The 19,831-nt window shown below is 48.1% G+C and overlaps 3 protein-coding genes across 5 annotated transcripts in view; all 3 read left to right on the top strand.

The window, feature by feature from the left end:
* Positions 1-8,954, top strand: part of PTPRA (protein tyrosine phosphatase, receptor type, A) — a 120,325-nt gene extending 111,371 nt beyond the window's left edge. For all 3 annotated transcript variants that reach the window (XM_010836506.1, XM_010836507.1, XM_010836508.1), the window contains 4 exons: positions 5,639-5,764; positions 5,844-5,995; positions 7,541-7,676; positions 8,318-8,954. In XM_010836506.1, coding sequence (XP_010834808.1) covers positions 5,639-5,764; positions 5,844-5,995; positions 7,541-7,676; positions 8,318-8,392 — 489 coding nt within the window. In that variant the 3' untranslated portion in view covers positions 8,393-8,954. The remainder of the gene's footprint in view (positions 1-5,638; positions 5,765-5,843; positions 5,996-7,540; positions 7,677-8,317) is intronic.
* Positions 8,955-10,246: 1,292 nt separating this feature from the next.
* GNRH2 (gonadotropin-releasing hormone 2) lies at positions 10,247-16,473 on the top strand. The gene is made up of 4 exons (XM_010836631.1): positions 10,247-10,303; positions 15,393-15,651; positions 15,796-15,936; positions 16,427-16,473. Exons 1-4 carry the CDS (start codon positions 10,247-10,249, stop codon positions 16,471-16,473), a joined length of 504 nt encoding a protein of 167 aa, XP_010834933.1.
* A 51-nt stretch (positions 16,474-16,524) lies between these two features.
* Positions 16,525-19,048, top strand: MRPS26 (mitochondrial ribosomal protein S26). Its single transcript, XM_010836505.1, has 4 exons — positions 16,525-16,998; positions 17,093-17,239; positions 17,327-17,450; positions 18,823-19,048. Exons 1-4 carry the CDS (start codon positions 16,787-16,789, stop codon positions 18,955-18,957), a joined length of 618 nt encoding a protein of 205 aa, XP_010834807.1. The 5' UTR covers positions 16,525-16,786; the 3' UTR covers positions 18,958-19,048.
* Positions 19,049-19,831: the final 783 nt, after the last annotated feature.

The raw sequence follows: 19,831 nt of genomic DNA, 5'->3' as shown, positions 1-19,831 counted from the left end.
GTCCTTCTAAGCCAGAGTGAAGAGTTTGAATTTTGTAAAGCAGTTTAAGAACCCTTGACAGTCTCAGATTTGTAAGTTTTTTAGAATCTCTCTGACTGCAGTTAGAAGGACACATTAGAAAAGAGCAAGCCAAAAGCAGAGAGGACGCTGCCACAGGGATGCTACTGGACTGAACTGGGCCTGGGGAGCGGGGATTTAAACACATTTTTTATGTTAATTGTTCCAAACCACATCATTGCCATTCTGTACTTGGACAGTTTGTTTATTTTAACCTTGATACAGGCTTTGTATCTGCTTACCTGATGTTCTGATTTGTCAAGATTTTCTTCAAATTTAATCATTTAAATTTGAAAGATTTCTCTTCCTGGATTTGTATCATGTACCTAATCAACAGACATACATAATAGATCTTTGATCTTCCTCTATCATTAATAACAATACTGATGAGGTGAGAAATTTAGGGGAAGTGTACACCTGTGTAATAAAGGCCAGTTGGGGGATGAGCTCCTTTATTGTCAGGAATGAGGTGCAGTATCCTGACTCTCTCTGATAAGCTGTGATGGAATATGCAAATAGGGACCTACATGCCACACTTCTGCCCCCTGGATCTGTGGCAGTCAGATGCAAAGAGTAGGCAGAAAATGCTGGAGTGACAAGCACATTCTCTGTCCACTGCCCCGTAATAAAAAGTGGCCCAGTGAATACCTCAGACTCTGTCTAGTCAGATTTTTCAGGCTTTTCCATCCTTGAAGCAGACCTAGTAAGAGTACAGGGCAGAGAGGCAGGAAACATTTCTTACAGGTAGAGGTGGGGAGAGAGGGGGCATGCACACACTGGTCTCAGGTGGTGCGGCCCATTCCCCCCTGCCTACTAGCGCTGTGCCTTGTGCTCTGTCTTAGGGCCAGTGAAACAGAAGCTTCTGAAATGGATCAGTACAGGTTATAGTAACATTCTTTACCAGCCTCATTGGCCTCTGAGAGAAAATTTTACTTTATGTTCCACCTCCCATTCGTCTTGTCAGGTGTAGCTCTCAAGAGATACTAACACAATAAGCCTAAATGAGACAGTGAAGAGTGTCTCCTTTAAGACCACTCCCCACCCCCAGTTTAAATTCCCAGAGAAAACATCTGATCCAAAAATGTAAATTCTGTATATATTAAAATTCCAAAGGAATTAAAACCAAAAATTCTCTTCTCCCTGTTTTATTTTTCTCCATCATTTTAACTATAATGGTCCACCAAGATGTTTGGTAAGGCCTGAATTCCCTCATCAGCTGCAGCTTGGACCATGATCAGAGCAGTCCTAGCAGTTTCTGCATGGGGTCAACTCAACCCAAGGACACATTCTACTTCTCCAGAGAGACAATAAAACACGATCGCATCAGACCCCAGCCCACAGAGTTCTGTATCCCCATCACTGTTGTCAGCCCTAGACCGTAGCAAGAGACTTAGTGCTATGTAGTGGAAGGAAGGTAAACAAAGACAGCAGGAGAAAAGACTGAAAAACTTCTCTGTTTCCACTTCTTTGGGGATTCCAATACCTAGAGTCCATAACCCGACAATGTAAATTTTAGATTACATAGTTTGCAAGTTTCCAAGCATTCATCTACTAGACTTGAACACCTACTCCTCATTTCTGATCTCTCATCCAGTGATGACTCCAACACCTGGCTTGCTGCCCCTTTTTTGGTTCCTGTTCCTGTTTCTGTTCTTGGAGGCCAATGTTTATATGTGGGTGATCCATCTACCTTTGTCTTTCAGCTTCTCAGCTTCCTCATCCTTCTAGGCTTGAGTCCTCTGGGAACTACTTCAGTCAAGGTCACCAGTGACTGCCATCTTGACAATCCAAAAGTTACTTCTCTTTTCTTATCTTTCTGGTTCCTTTGTAGCAGTTCCTTTGTACGCCAACACACACTCCGTCCTCAGAACACTTTTTTCCCTTGACTTCCATGATGTCACTCCTGTACTCACTGGCCTGGAAGCTCCTTTGCTATTCTTTTGTGACTTCCTCCTCCTCTGAATGACCTCTAATTATTGGAGTGTCCAACACTGAGGCCTTAACCCACTTTTGTTCCCTTTTGACACACTTCCTTGGGGATCTCATCCAGTTCTGTGGCTTTAAATACTATCTATATGCCAGGAACTCTCACATCTATGCCTCTAGCCCAATTACCTCCCCCCCCCCCCCCCGCCACCTTCCCAGTTGTTTGGATTCGATCCCTTGATTGGAAAGATCCCCTGGAGAAGGAAATGGCAACCCACTCTAGCACTCTTGCCTAGAAAAATCCTATGGACAGAGCAGCCTGGCAGGCTATAGTCCATGGGGTTGCAAGAGTTGGACATGACTTAGCAAATAAACCACCAGCATTCCCAGCTGTTGACCACATAGCTATGCAATATCTTCTCATGGGTGTCTGTTAAAAATCCCAAACTTCATATGCCCCAAATAAAATTTGGTTTCCTCCTTTCCTTCACACTGGTTCATTCCATCCTTACCCATCTCAGTACACTGTACCACCTTTCACCCAGATGCTCATATCAGAAGTCTAGGAGTTACCTTTATTCCTCTCCTTTTCTTACTCTTCACAACCAGTCTGTCACTGAGTCTTGACATAGGCTGAGTATTATATTCACTTCTCTTCAGTGTAACTCCTGTCACCCCAATATAGACAATCATCTCTCTCCTCCATCACTTAAGTAGCCTGGCAGCCAGTCCGCCTACTCCCATTCCCATCCCCTTTTAGTCACTTTTCCACATGGAGGCCAGCATGTTTTTGAAAATATAAATCTAAATATATCATTCCTTGTTTAAAAATCCTCTTTGAGCTTCCTTACCTTGAGGGAAAATCTACCCATGCGTACAAAAGTTAGAAACTTTTCCTGAGGTATCCACTCCAAGACTTGAATTGGGTCCTTCTTCCTCTCTGTTTCCATTGCTTCTTTTAGGTCTTCTAGTTGCCATTTTCCCTCATCCCCTTTGGCCCTCACATGCAGAGTGGAGCTTGGGTTCTGAGATGAGTCTTAGCCTCTACTCCTTGAGAGCAGGGTCCCATATTTGTCAGCCTTGCATTCCCCAACTCAGCTCTCATGTCTCCATTCTCAGCAGGACACCAAGGCATGTTAGCCTTGGGAAACAGTGGGTACTGGCACTGCTGGCCCCTGCTCTGGATTCTCTTACAGCTGTTTTTGCCATACGTCTCCCCACACCCTTGAGTGGCACCATGGGAGTCAAGTCCCATTTAAGCCCCACCTGATTCTTCTGTTTCTGTTGTGGAGCCCACACAGAAGCTAAATTCAGTAAGCCTTCACCTGGCTGAGTAGGATAATTTCCTGCCATTGGTCCAACATCTAAAATCACCTTATGTGCCTTCTCTTTATCTTACATCATTCCTTAAATCCTATCCCCAGAAGTGTGCTTGTTTTTTCTCAGCACACGATACCTGCTTCCCCAGAGTAGCTGTGTCACCTTGACATTCACCCTACAATAGCACTAATCTGATTTTTCGAGCCTGCCACAGATAATCATGGCAGATTGTCCCCATTAGTCAGCCTGCTCTGGCTACATGCTTTCACTGTTGACCAACTCTTTGTCCATAGTTTGAAGAGGGAACTTTTTTTTTTTTTTGCCATGCCACAAAGCTAGCGGAATCTTAGTTCCCCAACCAGGGATCAAACCTGTGCCCCCTGCTGTGGGAGCATGGAATTCTATCTGCTGGACTACCAAGGAACTCCCTGAAGAGGGGACTCTTGATGGTTCAGTGGTACATCCCTGGGAGTCCTCCTTCCAGGCTGCCCCTTTTCTTCTCTGTTATGCCTCTTTGCCTAAACTAAGAAGATCTAAAATATCTGAAGGCTGTTAAGTATGGAACCTTAATAATTTCTTCTTGTCATAGTGTGATTCTGGCTCCTATAGTCTGTTGCTGTCAAGCCCTTTGTATCTTAGTATTTCTAATGGTTTTAAAGCCCAGTCTTTAGTTCTGACTGATAAACTGTATAAAGGTAGTGTTGGGAAGGAACTGTGATAGCAAAACTCATTCTGCCCATGAATCCCTGAAAACCAGCATAGTCTCATTTAAGGTGAGCCTTAATTAAGGGTTTTGGTTTTTCAAAAACTTAAATTAGGTTTGACTTTTCTAAAACTGTTCTGTTGAAGAGAGGGTCCAGAGCTCTGACTCTCAGGGTATCCCCAGGGCTCCTAGTCACATATTGAAAAGCACTGCTCTATGGCATTTCCTTGATCCACCACTTTAATAATCCTGTGTTTTAAAATGAGCTAAGGGTCATTTATAAAGGGGGTAATGAATGATCACACATATGAAAAGCAAGTCATTAAGGGACTTCCCTGGTGGTCCAGTGGCTAAGACTCTGAGCTCCCAGTGCAGGGGGCCTGGTCAGGGAACTGGATCTCACATGCTGCAAATAAATATCTCTTGTGCCGCAACTAAGACCCAGCGCAGCCAAATAAATATTTTTTAAAGTCATTAAATTGGACTTTTAATATTGATTTTATTTGGACTGAGAAACTATTGGTGATTTTTATTTTTGTATTTAATTTTCCCATATCTTTCCTAGTGAACATAGAGCATAGAGTATATTTATGGCTGAGTATCTTTAAATTGTCAACAGGATCTAGGATATCACCTAAAATGCTCTAAAAAAAGGACAGCATAACTGTAATTTTGTTTATGTATTTATACCCTGGCTTGTTCTATAGACATTAAAAGTCATTTACCAGATACTTACTGCTTACATACTAAGTTACTTCAGTTATGTCCAACTCTTTTCGACTCTATGGTCTGTAGCCCCCTAGGCTCCTCTGTCCATAGGATTCTCCATGCAAGAATACTGGAGTGGGATGCTAGCCCTCCTCCAGGGCCTCTTCCCAACCCAGGGATCTAACCTGTGTCTCATATCTCCTGCATTGCAGGCGTGTTCTTTACCACTAGCGCCACCTGGGGCCCTGATACTTACTGAGAACCTACTAGATGCAGGCAGTGTGCAAGGTGCTGTAGAAGGAACTGAGCCAGGTGCAAGCAGAGACAACGCAGTAAACCAGCTTGTGCTAACAAGAACAGAAACACAAGAACTAGCGATTGTAAGGTGCCACTGCAGAGAGTTGAAGAGGAGAGGGATGAAAACACACTGTGGACCGGGCTCTGAAGCGCCATAGCTGGTGCTTTTTTCTGGGTTAGCAATCTGACGTGTATAAGCAACTACAAATGTGGCAGCACCTCAAGAGGGTCGGGGGGAGAAGAAATCGGAACAAAGACATTCACTCCTCCTCTCCCTCCACCCTGCCATTAAACATTAGATGCAGCTATGAGCTGATGGTCAGAAGTCTTCATAAATCCTGTCAGTGTTGCAAATTAGACTATAAATAAGTAACAGTAAAAGGTTAAGTGATTATCTCTTAAGTGATTGGTAGACTTAAGTTGTTAAATATGGATGTCCTGCTGAGGATCAGAAGTTAATTACAGTGATGGTAAGTAATAGAATGACCCTGAGTTTTTGATACCTTGGGGAAGAAGTGTGTTGGTGTAAGAAGGACTGTATTGAGAGGAGCAGTCTGCTCATAGAGCAGCCCTGCTTTTACCACATGTGGTATTCTCAGCCTCTCACCTCTCCCATTTGTCCCCCAGGAGAAATGTGCCCAGTACTGGCCCTCTGATGGACTGGTGTCATATGGAGACATCACAGTGGAGCTGAAGAAGGAGGAAGAATGTGAGAGCTATACCGTCAGAGACCTCCTGGTCACCAACACCAGGGTAAGATGCCTGGTGGGTGGGCTCCTCCCATAGGGAAAGCAGGGTTGCACCTACCTCTCTGATCCTCCTTCCTCCCAAGGAGAACAAGAGCCGGCAGATCCGGCAGTTCCACTTCCATGGCTGGCCTGAAGTGGGCATCCCCAGTGATGGAAAGGGCATGATCAGCATCATTGCAGCCGTGCAGAAGCAGCAGCAACAGTCAGGGAACCACCCCATCACCGTGCACTGCAGGTACGCCCACCCCAGCCCTCAGGGAGAAGAGAGAAAAAGACACAAAAGGCAGGCAGAGGGGCGAGATGGGAGCCTCTATCAGACTCTGATGAAAGCCAGGCAAGAGTGGGATGTTGGTGAGACATGGCAATCAGGTTTGATGACTAGGACAGGCCCAGATGATAAGAGAAGATCTTGGAGTTTGAACTCGACACTTCCAGTGCTAGGGAACAACAGTCTCTAAGTTAAGATGCTGGGCAGGAAATAGTGCTGGGGAAGGGGAACAAAGGGGAGACCGACAGTAGGGAAGACCAGCTGCGCAACATGGGAAGGCCTGCCTCCTTAAGAAACATAGGAAAAGAGAAAAGGGCAACGATTTAGAGAACAGTTTGAAGAAAAATGAATAAGACATAGTTGTGAAAAAGAGGGGTGTCCTAGCCTGGCTATAGTTATGCTGATGTCACTGACAGAAGAAAGATAGTATGAGAACTCATGGGGGAGGGAGTGGATTTAGTTTGGGGCACATTGTTTGAGACTGCATTTTAGAAATAAAATTTTACCATGTGTTTGTATTGCTTTTATAATTGGGAGAAGGGAATCTCTCTTAAAGGGGAAGAAAGTATATATTTAAAATTTCTGCAAATTTGTTCTGAAGATAAAATAATGAGCAAAGGAACTTCTAGAAATGACCCAGTAAATGTTCTTCAGATGGCCACAATGAAATTGTAATTACGAGAATTGAAGCACTATTTATAATAGTAAAAGATGGTAGGGACTTCCCTGTTAGTCCAGTTGTTAAGACTCCATGCTTCAACGCAGGGGACACATGTTCATTCCCTTGTCAGGGAACTAAGATCCCACATGCCACACTGCACAGCCAAAAAAAAAAATTTTTTTAAAGATGGTAAATAATCTGAACATATTAATAAGGGACTGGTTCCATAAGCTCTGTTACATCTTATACTACAGAGCTTCAGAAAATTAATTAGAATCTGTTTATGTACTGGTTTGGAATAGTCCTCTAGATTTATTGTTTAGTGAGGAAAGCAGTGGGAAACAGAAAAAATATGTGTGGTATATGCATAAATTATCTTTGGAAGGACACACAAGGACTTGATGACATTGGTTGTTTCCCAGGAGGAAACTGAAAGGATGGAGAAATGGCGTAGGAAGGAGACTTTATATGTTTTGAACCTTTTGAAATTTGAGCTGTGCTAATTTATTACACATACAAAAATAAATCATTCAAAAAAACATTTATAAGAAGAAAAAGTGGCAAAGTATATCAGCTGATACCATTTGACAGTAAACATGAAAAGATGCTAATTTTTTTTTTTAAAGATGCTAATTCTTATTAGCAATATGAGAAATGGAGATGAAAACATGGCTTTTAGCCCATTGGATTGACAAATTAAAAGGATTCCTTGACTTCGAAAAACACTTCCTTGCCCACACTTTTCAGTGTCCCATGCTCCTCTCTCCCTTGGTCACCCTCTCTTGGCTAACCCCAGATTCTCTAGCTACCTTGCACCACGCAGGTGTGATGAGTGTATCTCTTTGTTACAGTGCGGGGGCAGGACGGACAGGGACCTTCTGTGCCCTGAGCACAGTCCTGGAACGGGTGAAAGCAGAGGGGATTTTGGATGTCTTCCAGACCGTCAAGAGCCTGCGACTGCAGAGGCCACACATGGTCCAGACACTGGTATGCTACCCTGCCTATTTATCCATGCCACCACACACCATCCACAGCTCCTCTCTGCCAGAGCCAGCTCAGGGGGAGGCTGTTCTGAGGGGCCTATCTGGTAGAGAGAAGGCTGTGTAACCACAGACTCATTCTTCCTCAAGGTGCCTCAGAAAAACAGAATAAGCTTTGGGAGGCAGGAGAGCATTGGGGGCATAGCCTAGCCCCATACCAGTAAGAGATGCTGGTGGCCTCAGTGCAGACTAGAAGGGGTGTCTGTCAGGGCTCTTCACTTCTCCACAGGTCTGAGGTGGGGAGAACTCAGGACTACCTCCTTTCCTCAGCTCCCTTTCAGCAGTTCTCTTGACAGTCTAGATGACCAGTAAGCACTGAGTATGTGCTCGGATGTGAACTCACGTCTGACCTCTGAAGGGCTAGGACCACCATCTGCACCTCCAGTCTCTGCTTTCTGGAGAAGGTGGCTTCACTCAGCCCAGAAAAGAATGCTGTCAGAATTCTGCAGGCAGGCAGATCAGGGTTCAGGTGGAAATGCAAAAGTGCTTATTAATTTTCCATTTTTTAAAGAACGGGTTTGTCAGGAGCTGCAGATATATTGCTCTCTTCAGTAACCCTGGCCTTTTCCCCCGACTTTCACTCTGCAGGAACAGTATGAGTTCTGCTACAAGGTGGTGCAGGAATATATTGACGCGTTCTCAGATTATGCCAACTTCAAGTGAGAGGCAATGAGGCCCCGTGGACAGGAGAATTGCCTTTAATATTTTGTAATATTCTGTTTTGTTAATATACCCTAAATTGTGTATATATCTTACAACTGTTTTAGAAATTGGTACATAGGCTTCTATTACCTATTAGGTGGAGATTTTATATGTAAATGTGTTAGCACTGATAGTCCTTTTTCCAATGTTTTATTGGGGAATTAAATAGTGTGATGTTTGGATTGATATCATGAAATCCTCTGCCTGGAAATTGGGCTTGATTGTTCTTTGGTTTGTATCAATACATGTTTTCCTAAAGAAGAAACACAAAACTCATTCCAGGTAGCTAGGCATTAACTAAGAAAAAAAAGCACAAAGTTATTAGAGCTCTTGAGGAAATCGGTTGTCCCAGTGCCCCCAGTCAGACCACTGTCCCCTCCTGCTCTGTAAATAATCTCTCCCCTCTCTACCCTTGACCCCTTCTCATACCGCCCATATCCCACCATGGGGAGTAAAGGGACCAGAGTGGTATCTCTGGCACCACACTAGGGATTATCAGGTAATAAAAGCTTTGACTCCCTGAGGAATGTCTCTCCCTTTGTGTGGGCCGGGGCAGTCACACCAGGGCTGGGTTCTCCTGCGCCACTCCTAGCCCACTGTTACCCATCTGTCTTAGCTGGCTGCAGAGAGGGCACAGTCTGCCTTTTTTCCAATATACACAGTCCCTCTATCTCTTAGGTAGCTGCCACACCCTTCTTTCACTCCCAGAATATCTTTGGTGCAGTCGTCCTAGCCAGCCTCACTCCCTAGGGAAGATAGCCTGAGTCCTCGCTCTTTCCCTGAGTGCAGGGGCATGGAGGAGAGGGGTGGCTTGGCTTTGGGCTCTGGATCAGTTTGACCTCTCTAGTCCTTGGTACTCTGCTGCAGAACTATCTGGATCATGTCACTTTGTCCAGAGTAAGTATTTATATCCTCATTTATTGTGTTAAACAACTTCCATTTCCTTACATATCTGTCCTCATTTCCAGAACTCTTGCATAGAAGTGCCTCAGATCCAGAGGTCACGTTGGTGAAAGTCTAGATCCCAGTTTGAGTTTGAGCATAACCTGTCAGAGTGTGTTAAATAAAATGGATGCATAAAAAGGAGGAAAAGATCAGCAGAGCAGCTGATCAGAGGGCCTCAGATTCCAGGCACACGTTGAACATCCATTTTGTTTATTTCTCATGTAACAGTCTACCCAGTCTAGAGACCCAGTATCCTCATCTCATGGTCCCAGAGACCCTTAGGCCGTTGTTCTCATCCTGATAGTTGAGGTTACTGTTTTTTCCCATGGAGAAGCAAAAAGAGCATGGGTAAGCAATTTCATTTTTAAGGACATGAAATAAAAATTGCACTTTCCACTTCCACTCATACCCTATTGGCTAAACCCTAGTTGTAAGCCCACACTTGAGCTACAAAGGGCACTGGGAAATGTGGTCTTTAGTTGAGGGCAGAGCTGGGAGGGCATGTCTGTAGTCTCTTTTCTTTATGATCAGCCCCTCACAGGAACAGGAGAAGAAACCAGTTGCCATGACTGTAAGTGCAGGGCTGACAAAGCCTTGCAGCCCTCAGGGCATTTCTTGAGGAACCAGGGGCACCTTGGGGGCTGTCAGAAGTGAAAGGTAGCACTCCAGCCTGGCCCATGGAGGAATGCTCAGAGATCAGTGGTGCCATGCTTCTGGGAGTAGGTAGCACTTAAACTGGACCTGAGAGATGCTAGAAGCTCAGATGAGTGAAAAGGAAAGGTCAGCGGAGCAGCTGATCAGAGGGCCTCAGATTCCAGGCAAACAAAGATGCACTAAAGATGGGACCCAAGTTCCCCCCACATATTCAGGATGTCTGCAGGGAGCAGGGGCCGCCACAAGAGATCACCTTCTGAAAGCTTGCATGAGGTAAGTCGTATAAGTCGGTACATGTACTCTGGGCTTCCTATAGGAAGCAAGGAACTGTAAGGGATGATAAACTCGAAAGTCAATAGGTTTATAAGAAGTGGGAATAAATTAAGCAAAGACAAAAATCTCAAGAATTTCTGTTGAGGGGTGCCATGCTTGGGAAGGAAATCCGTCTCTTTGCGTACTACCTGTTGGTGCCTCTGTGTGATCATGTCCAAGCCCATGGAAGAGGGCAAGCCTTGGGGTCAGCAAGCCATACAGTGAACATATCCCCAGGTTGCTAAACAGACATCTTCAAGTGGGAGTTATCCAAGCCCTTTGTTCCCCTTCTCCCTCATCGCTCCTTATCCACCTCTCTTTTCCTGCTATTCAGGGCTCACCTGGCATCAAGAGACATAAACCCGACAGGCTCAGAGGGAAGTGTATTGAGGCTCACGTGGCACAAATATGTGGGAAGGGCAGGGGAGCCCACTTCACCCAGTGCCTACCCCTCAGCCTGTCACCTGTGACCATGCGCAGCACACTCCCCAAACCTGTGGGACCTGCTACACTCACAGAGACTTCACTTCATCAGATAGTCTCTGTGTTGGGTTTTCCTTCATCCTCTACCCCCACCCTCAGTTCACTCCCACACATTCTTTTTTTACCCCTTCATCCTCAGTGCTGAGCCCCAAGGATCCAGTCTTCCTGTGCACTAGCTCCCCCGCCTTGATGTAGTGACTGCCTTCCTCCACAGCCCCTTCCTCAGAGATCAGGCATTACTGCAGTCTGTATTGTGGACCCTGAGCCTTTCTCCAGTCCTGAGCTTCCAGTCCACACACCCTGCTTCCTGCTGTGACTCCACAGGTTAGCCCAGAGGCAGCAGATCAGGCTTCCCACACTCAGGGGTTTGCCCAGTCACAATAGCCCACTGCCCTTTGTGCAGCCTCCAGCATCCTCTGCCCCCACCCATCCCAGTTCTACTGGGCACCAAAGCTACAGACCTCCCCACTACACACACACACTCACACTCTCCCCCCAATAGTTCTTGTGTTCCATTTTGTTCCTTACTGGGCACCAAAACTACAGACCTCCCTGCTACATACACACACACTCCCACAATAGTTCACACATGGCACCAAACCCAGACCTCCCCCTACACACACACACACACACACACACACACTCCCCCAATAGTGCCTATGTTGGCTTTTCTCCATTTTGTTCCTTACCGTGGAGCATCCACTGCAGCCCTGTTGCCAAGACTCTAGCTAATGCTCTATCCTTCACCCAGGCCATCTGCTGAGGGGGAGGGGAGAAGGTGCCCCAGGGAGGGTGCCACTCTGCTGCTGCAGCACCTGAGCATTCAACTCAAAATTGCTTTTCCAGCTGACTACAGCAGCCCCCAGACTGGAATGATGTGGCCTCAGGGCTGAGTAGGAGTTAAGAGTTCAGTGGTGAACAAATGACTTTCTGTGTCCTGTTGAGAGGGATACAAGGATGAATTCTATTCCAGAATTTATAATCTGGAAGCAGACAGCAAATATTCCTAAAAGGCTGAGTATGTGGCCAGAGAGAAAGGGACCAGAGCTTCATGTTTGGATTTTTCAGGCACGATAACACTCAAATTACAGAAAAAATAAAGGCATTCCATTCTTCTTTTAAAATGAACACCAGGGCCTTTGAACAAAACATTTTGTAAACCCATACCAGAATTAAGCTAGTTTACTGAACTTAGTCATTTGCACTAAACCCACAAAGCAAATGTTTCCATTTGGTAATGCCAAAGAAAGGCAATGCCAAAGATGGTTCGAACAACATACAATTGCACTCATCTCACACGCTAGCACGGAGAAGGCAATGGCAACCCACTCCAGTACTCTTGCCTGGAGAATCCCATGGACAGAGGAGCCTGGTAGGCTACAGTCCATGGGGTCACTAAGAGTCAGACACGACTGAGCAACTTCACTTTCACTTTTCACTTTCATGTAATGGAGGAGGAAATGGCAACCCACTCCCGTATTCTTGCCTGGAGAATCCCAGGGACGGAGGAGCCTGTTGGGCTGCCGTCTGTGGAGTCACACAGAGTCAGACACGACTGACGTGACTTAGCAGCAGCAGCAGCACACACTAGCAAAGTAATGCTCAAAATTCTCCAAGCTAGGCCTCAACAGTACGTGAACCTAGAACTTCAGATGTTCAAGCTGGATTTAGAAAAGGCAGAGGAACTAGAGATCCAATTGCCAACATCCATTGGATCATAGAAAAAGCAAGAGTTCCAGAAAAACATCTGCTTTATTGACTATGCCAAAGCCTTTGACTGTGTGGATCCCAACAAACTGGAAAATTCTTCAAGAGACGGGAATACCAGACTACCTTACCTGCCTCCTGAGAAATCTGTATGCAGGTCAAGAAGCAACAGTTAGAACTGGACATGGAACAATGGACTGGTTCCAAATTGGGAAAGGAGTATGTCAAGGCTGTATACTGTCACCCTGCTTATTTAACTTACATGCAGAGTACATCATGGGAAATGCCAGGCTGGATGAAGCACAAGCTGGAATCAAGATTGCTGGAAGAAATATCAATAATCTCAGATATGCAGATGACACCACCCTTATGGCAGAAAGAAAAAGGAACTAAAGAACCTCTTGATGAAAGTGAAAGAGAAGACTGAAAACGCTGGTTTAAAACAACGTTCAAAAAACTTAAGATCATGGCATCTGGTCACTTCATGGCAAATAGAAGGGGAAACAATGGAAACAGTGACAGACTTCATTTTCTTGGGCTCCAGAATCACTTCAGATGGTCACTGAAGCCATGAAGTTAAAAGACGCTTGCTCCTTGGAGGAAAAGCTATGACAAACCTAGACAACATATTAAAAAGTAGAGACATTACTTTGCCGACAAAGGTCCGTGTAGTTAAAGCTATGGTTTTTCCAGTAGTCATGTATGGATATGAGAGTTGGACCATAAAGCTGAGCACCGAAGAATTGAGGCTTTTGAACTGTGGTGCTGGAGAAAAGACTTGAGAGTCCCTTGGACTGCAAGGAGATCAAACCAGTCAATCCTAAAGGAAATTAGTCCTGAATATTCATTGGAAGGAGTAATGCTGAAGCTGAAGCTCCAATACTTGGGCCACCTGATGTGAAGAGCTGATTCACTGGAAAAGACCCTGATGCTGGGAAAGATTGAAGGCGGGAGAAGAAGGGGACAACAGAGAATGAGATGGTTGGATGGCATCACCGACTCAATGGATATGAGTTTGAGCAGGCTCTGGAAGTTGGTGATGGACAGGGAAGCCTCATGGGGTCACAAAGAGTCGGACAGGACTGAGCGACTGAACTGAACAAAGCAAATGTTATCCTAAAAGTTTCTTGGTTAACCAATACATAAAGGGAAAAAGTCTGTTTCCCAAACAGTTTAACTTATTATACAGTCCAAATACTCATTTCTGGTAAGTCAGTTCGGAAATTGACCCATGCCCTCCTGCCTGGGCAGCAGAAGTCTAGGTACTCATGATGTCATCTCCCCCATCTTTGCCACAGGATTTAATGCACCTGCTCTCCTGATGACTGGCCACTGTGAATGCATAGCCTGACCCTACCCTTGCACTTGGTGTTCAAATTGCTGTCCAAAGAGAGATAGGCTATAACCCCATAAACTGGCCTCTGCCCCTCAGAGGCTGGTGGCTGGTGGCAGAAAGCTGAGCTGATGCAGACTAAGGCGGAAGCCTGTTTCTAGCATTCCAGGGCAGCTGTGCCCAATTCCATGAAATGGTCCTGGGTTGAGCACAGGATGAGGAGTGGTTGGAACCTTGAGAGGCAGAATTATTCCTACCACTTGCAGATAGACCCACAAAGGCCGCACTGCCCCTTTAACTGGGCTTGCTTGGAGGAGAGGGGATAGCTATCCCGCCCAAAGCTCCTTTCACTGGAGTGACCCGGCCCTGGTGTCCAGGTGTGAGGAGGATTATCCCACTCAACCCATTTTACAGGTGAGCAAACAAGCCCTCAGGAAGGGTGGTCATAGATCTCCTCAGACTTACTAACAAGCTGCTGGGCCCCTCCCTCTTCGGCCCCCAACCTTTCTACCAGGGAAAGCCCTGAGCTAGGTGGGATTCAGGGAGACCCCAGGAGTTGCCTCTCTTAGGGCCACCATTTGGTGTGTCAGAGAGGGCTGTGAAAGGTCTCTAGATCTAAGGGCAGGAGCTTGAGAAAGCAGCCAGGGAAGTGGATCGATGAGACCTCACGGACACAGGCCAGGCTGAAGAAAGAGTCCAATGATTTCAGATCCCTGGGAAGATGGGAGGAGGAGGCATCTGATGACCCCGGGGCCAGCAGCTGAACATACACTAGGAAGGGAAGAGGATTGGTGGCAAGCTGTCCCCCACCAAGACGTCATTGGAGCCTGTGGGCCCAGAGCAGGGGGTAGAACCACCTGCTCAATAAATCTTGGGGCTGCCTGGCTGGGTTCTGCTGCTGCCTGGAAGAGCCACCTGCAAGGAGCCACTTGGCCCACAGCCCTCCCCAGTGAGTGAAGAGCCACCCTCCCCCAGGCTGAGGCTTGTCCAGATGCAGCTCTCTTCTAGGTGCATGGCACGCTGCTCCTCTTCCCCCTCCCAAGCCCCTCTACCCCAGCCCATGCCCAGAAAAGCCCCCTTCATCTCTTGCCAGCAACACTATGCCTGTGCCCACTGCCTCTGGCGTGGCAGGGACAAAGGGTAGAAGCCCTTGGCCCTGTATCCACACACCCATTTCACATCCCCAATTGCCATGGAAGGAAGAGAAAGCAACTCACAAGGAAAAGGGTCTCCCAACATGGGGGGCAGGAGGGGGTGGGGGGCCCAAGTGCCTCCACACTGCTGCCTGTCTCTTGGACATCTCCTCTACACCCTCTCTAACTTCACTTCTAGGATCCCTGAGGAAAGAAAGGGTAGGCCTGCCATACTGGGGAGGGCCCTCAGCTGGCAAAGTCGGGAGACTGCCCCAGGGGCTCTGGGAGGTGGCTCGTTGCCAGGAGCCCTCAGAGTCCAGACCCCTGTAGTCCTGGGATAAGAAGTAATAACAGGATGAGAGAAGAACATTAGGAGACAATAAATCTGCCCTAGAAGTGCCAGTTGTCCAAGGGGACCCTGGAGGAAGAGGAAGGCGGTCTGTCTGGGAGTGCCAGACTCCAGTGCTGTCCACTGTCTACGGGAGCAGCCCTGCTATGGGCCACCTCTGGGCTAGGCCTCCTGCTGCTGCTGCTGCTGCTGACCACCTACCCTGGACCCTCAAAGGCTCAACACCGGTCCCACGGCTGGTACCCTGGAGGAAAACGAGCCTCCAGCTTACCCCGGGACCCTCAGCATCCTCCTAGGCCCCCAGGTAGGTGAAGAATCTCCCCAGCCTAAGTGGAAAGAAGAAGGTGCTGGCTGGGGTTCTTTCCCCTACGTCAAGCTTTGAGTGGGGGTGGGGGAAGGCAGGCTACAGCCTCAGTTCCCTTCTAAGAAAAGGTTCTGGGAACTGCAGCTCAAAGCCCAGGCCAAATTGCCCATACCCTCCCAAGTGATGCTCTGGCTTGGCCTGAGGACAGTGTGCCCTGGAAGAGCAGGACCATGACCCGGTGGCTCCTCCGTGGGAAGCAGCACCTGGTGCAGACACTGCTGATAAGTAAAGTGGAAGGCCCCCACCCTTGGCCACTACAGGGCCAGCTAAGAACTGAGGGGGTCGGGGGATGATACACCACTGAGATGCCTCCTGGTATAGCTAGCTGTGGGCGCCGTCATCTGATACTCCAGAATTCTCGACAATTTGATATACTAACAATTTATGATGATATGACAGTAACAATTTATGACAATTTATGATGAGATGCCCCCTGTGTCCCTGCTGTTGGGCTTCCCTGATAGCTCAGTAGGTAAAGAATCTGTACGCCCAATGAGCTAGAAAACCCGCACGCTGAAACCTCTAAGAGGCAAGAGGCAACGACAGGACGTGGGAGTCGCAAAACGCGGTTGGCCGCTCCTGCGCAAGAAGCCAAGCTGGGAGAGGAGAAAGAGGGAATAGAAACAGGAGGGGCGGAGAAGAGGGGGCGGGTAAAGCCACAGTTCGGCGGTCAGGTGACCAGAACGTCCACTGGAATGACCGCCCCCTTCTGCAGACTGGACCCCGAGGGCCACGCCCCGCCACCCTCCAATAAAGGTGTGAGACCCCTAAAGTTCTTGCATCGAGTTCTCTTTTTTTCTCCTCTCTCACCCCTGCTGACAGTTCTCTCTTGGTCTCCTCTGTCCCTCATCCCTACTGCCTGCATGGGAGCTGGAGGGATGCGGGTCACGGACACGCGGGCGGGAGCCGACCCTGCGGAGGACAAGAGCCATGTTCCCGGCCCAGGGCGGAAGCAAAACTGCGGGCTCCACAGGGTTGGGGCGGAGCCCGCGGACTACACGTCCCGTGGTGCCCCGCGGCCACTTCCGGGTCCCCATGATTCCCTGCGGCGTGCCGGAGGCGGGGCCGTCTCGCCATGCTGCGCGCGCTGAGCACCCTGGGCGCGCGGCCCTTGGGCCGCCCTCCTGCCCAGTTTCTGCTCCTCGCGCGCGGCCGAAAAACCCGCCACGATCCGCCGGCCAAGTCCAAGATCGGGCGCGTGGCGACCCCGCCCGCCGTGGATCCTGCGGAATTCTTCGTGCTGACAGAGCGTTACCGGCAGTACCGCCAGACGGTGCGCGCCCTCAGGTATGTGTGATGGATGAGGAAGCGGCGCCCTCTGGCGTGTGTGTTAGTGCGGGCAGTTGAAAACAGTGCCGACCCTGGGCGCGTTTCCGTCCAGACAGGAGTTCGTGACCGAGGTGCGCAGGAAGGTGCACGAGGCCCGGGCCGGTGTCTTGGCAGAGCGCAAGGCGCTGCAGGATGCCGCTGAGCACCGCGAGCTGATGGCCTGGAACCAGGCGGAGAACCAGCGGCTGCATGAGCTGCGGTGAGTGGGGCAGGAGGCGGGGCGGGGCCGCCTGACCGGCCCCGAGACACCCAGCCACGCTCAGTCTGGGCCTCTCGCCCCTCCCAGGATGGCCAGGCTGCGGCAGGAGGCGCGGGAGCAGGAGCAGTGGCAAGCGGAGGAGGCGGCCCGGGAAGCCCGAGAGGCGGAGGCCTGGGCCCGGCTCAAGGAGCGGGAAGTGCTGCAGCTGCAGGTGGGCCGCGTCTCCAGACGGTGGGGCTGCTAGACCAGCGCGCGGTGAGCGGGGGCGGGAGATGCAGCTACGCGCAGAGGGAAGAGAGTAGCCTTGAGTCTTGAGACGGGGCTCGCAGGTGAGGGTTTGGGAGAGGAGGCGTGCAGCGAGAGCGCCTGTCAAGTTGCCACTGCAGTATTCACGTGGCTAGACGGGGTCTGTGAGACGGCCTCCGCGTTTCCCTAGGAGTTTATACTTTGTCCTGAAGGTGAGAAAGTCACCGAAGCTTAAACGTTTTGGCGTGAGATGGTAGGTGTGAGACTTAAAAGCAGCGAGACCAATTAGCAGTGATCCAGAGACAATGGATGAGGCTTGATAGAGGGAGAAGGACGATTTAAGAGAGATTGAGAGACCTAGACAACTCTGAGACGGATTCCGCCCAGTGAAGTGTCACAGTTGGTGTGCCTGGGTTTTGGCCTAAGTGTTCAGGGAATGAGTGTCTTAAAACAAGGTGACAAATCTGCCTAATGTTCTTCCACTGGAACATCACCCGGGCACTCAGAGAAGACCTAGGCGCCAGACATCTTTCCCATGGAAGAGCTGGAGCCCCTCCCTCAGTGGGCTAAAAGCCGGGAGGCTTGTTCTGGGGGCTCCCATTCAGCTGAATTTTCTCTTTTCCAATTCAGTTCAGTTCAGTTGTGTCCAACTCTTTGCAGCCCCATGGACTGCAGTAAGCCAGGCTTCCCTGTCCATCACTAACTCCTGGAGCTTACTCAAACTCATGTCCATAGAGTCAGTGATGACATCCAACCATCTCATTCTCTGTCATCCTCCCACCTTCAATCATTCCCAGCATCAGGGTCTTTTCGTATGAGTCAGTTTTTTGCATCAGGTGGCCACAGTATTAGAGTTTCAGCTTCAGCATCACTCCTTCCAATGAATATTCAGGACTGATTTCCTTTAGGATGGACTGGTTGGATCTCCTTGCTGTCCAAGGGACTCTGAAGAGTCTTCTCCAACACCACAGTTCAAAAGCATCAATTCTTTGGAGCTCAGCTTTCTTTATAGTCCAACTCTCACATGCATATATGACTACTGGAAAAACCATAGCTTTGACTAGACAGACCTTTGTTGGCAAAGTAATGTCTCTGCTTTTTAATATGCTGTTTAGGTTGGTCATAAATTTTCTTACAAGGAGCAAGTGTCTTTTAATTTCATGGCTGCAGCCACCATCTGCAGTAATTTTGGAGCCCAAAAAAATAAAGTCTGACACTGTTTCCCCATCTATTTGCCATGAAGTGATGGGACCAGATACCATGATCTTAGTTTTCTGAATGTTGAGTTTTAAGCCAGCTTTTTCACTCTCCTCTTTCACTTTCATCTTTTCCAATAGGAGGATGCAAAAAACTTCATCACCCGAGAGAATCTGGAGGCACGGGTGGAAGAAGCTCTGGACTCCCCCAAGAGCTACAACTGGGCCGTCACCAGAGAGGGGCAGGTGGTCACGCCACAGCACAAGGGCTCCTGAGGTCCCAGTGAGGACAGTACCCACCCAGGGACCATGGAAAGAAAGGGGTTGGGCCTGATCTGAAATAAAGCAGTTGGTGTTTCTGATGAAGAAAAAGGTTCTACCTATTCCGGTGCAGGCTTCACTTTGGGGCCTCAGCTCCTGCCGCTTGGTCAGAAGCCCCACACACGCAGTACTGTCTGCACCCATGTGCACCTCTCAGTAAAGCGCCAGGCCTGAGAAGTTTCTGTCTCACAGAGAAGCTTAGTCCCCTCGACAGCCAGGTTGTCTCCTGAGTATCCTCAAGATCAGTGGTTGGCATATTGCAGTCCTTGGACAAAATCTGGCCTATTGCTTGTTTTTGTGGATAAAATATATTGTAACACAGAGACTTCCCTGGTGGTCCAGTGGTTAAGAATCTGCCTTCCAGTGCAGAGGATGCAGGTTCAATCCCTGGTTGAGGAACTAAGATCCCACATGCTCAGGGCAACTGAGCCCCCGCGCTGGGACTACTTAAGCCCCTGCATTCTAGAGGTCACAATGCTGCAACTGGAGAGTACACTCCACAACCAAAGATCCCGCCTGCTGTAATGAAGAGAGTATATTGGAACACAGCCACACCCATTCATTGACTGCTTTCATACTGCAATGGCAGAGATGAACAGATGCAACAGAGACCTTATGACTTGCAAAGTCTAAAATATTGATATGATTTTTTAATTGAAATGTCATTGATTTATGTGTTAGTTTCAGGTGTACAGCAAAGTGATGCAGTTTTATATATATATACACACACATACATCTTTTAGGTTCCTTTCTATCATAGGTTATCACAACATAATATTATGTTGTAAAATAAAAAAAATTTTTTTTAATATATAGTACAGTTTCCTGT

Source organism: Bison bison, unplaced genomic scaffold, assembly GCF_000754665.1.
Source record: "Bison bison bison isolate TAMUID 2011002044 unplaced genomic scaffold, Bison_UMD1.0 scf7180017864063, whole genome shotgun sequence".
In the NCBI taxonomy this organism is placed as follows: Eukaryota; Metazoa; Chordata; class Mammalia; order Artiodactyla; family Bovidae; genus Bison; species Bison bison.
Note: the sequence above shows the minus strand (reverse complement) of the source record. Positions and strands in the feature narration are given on the sequence as shown.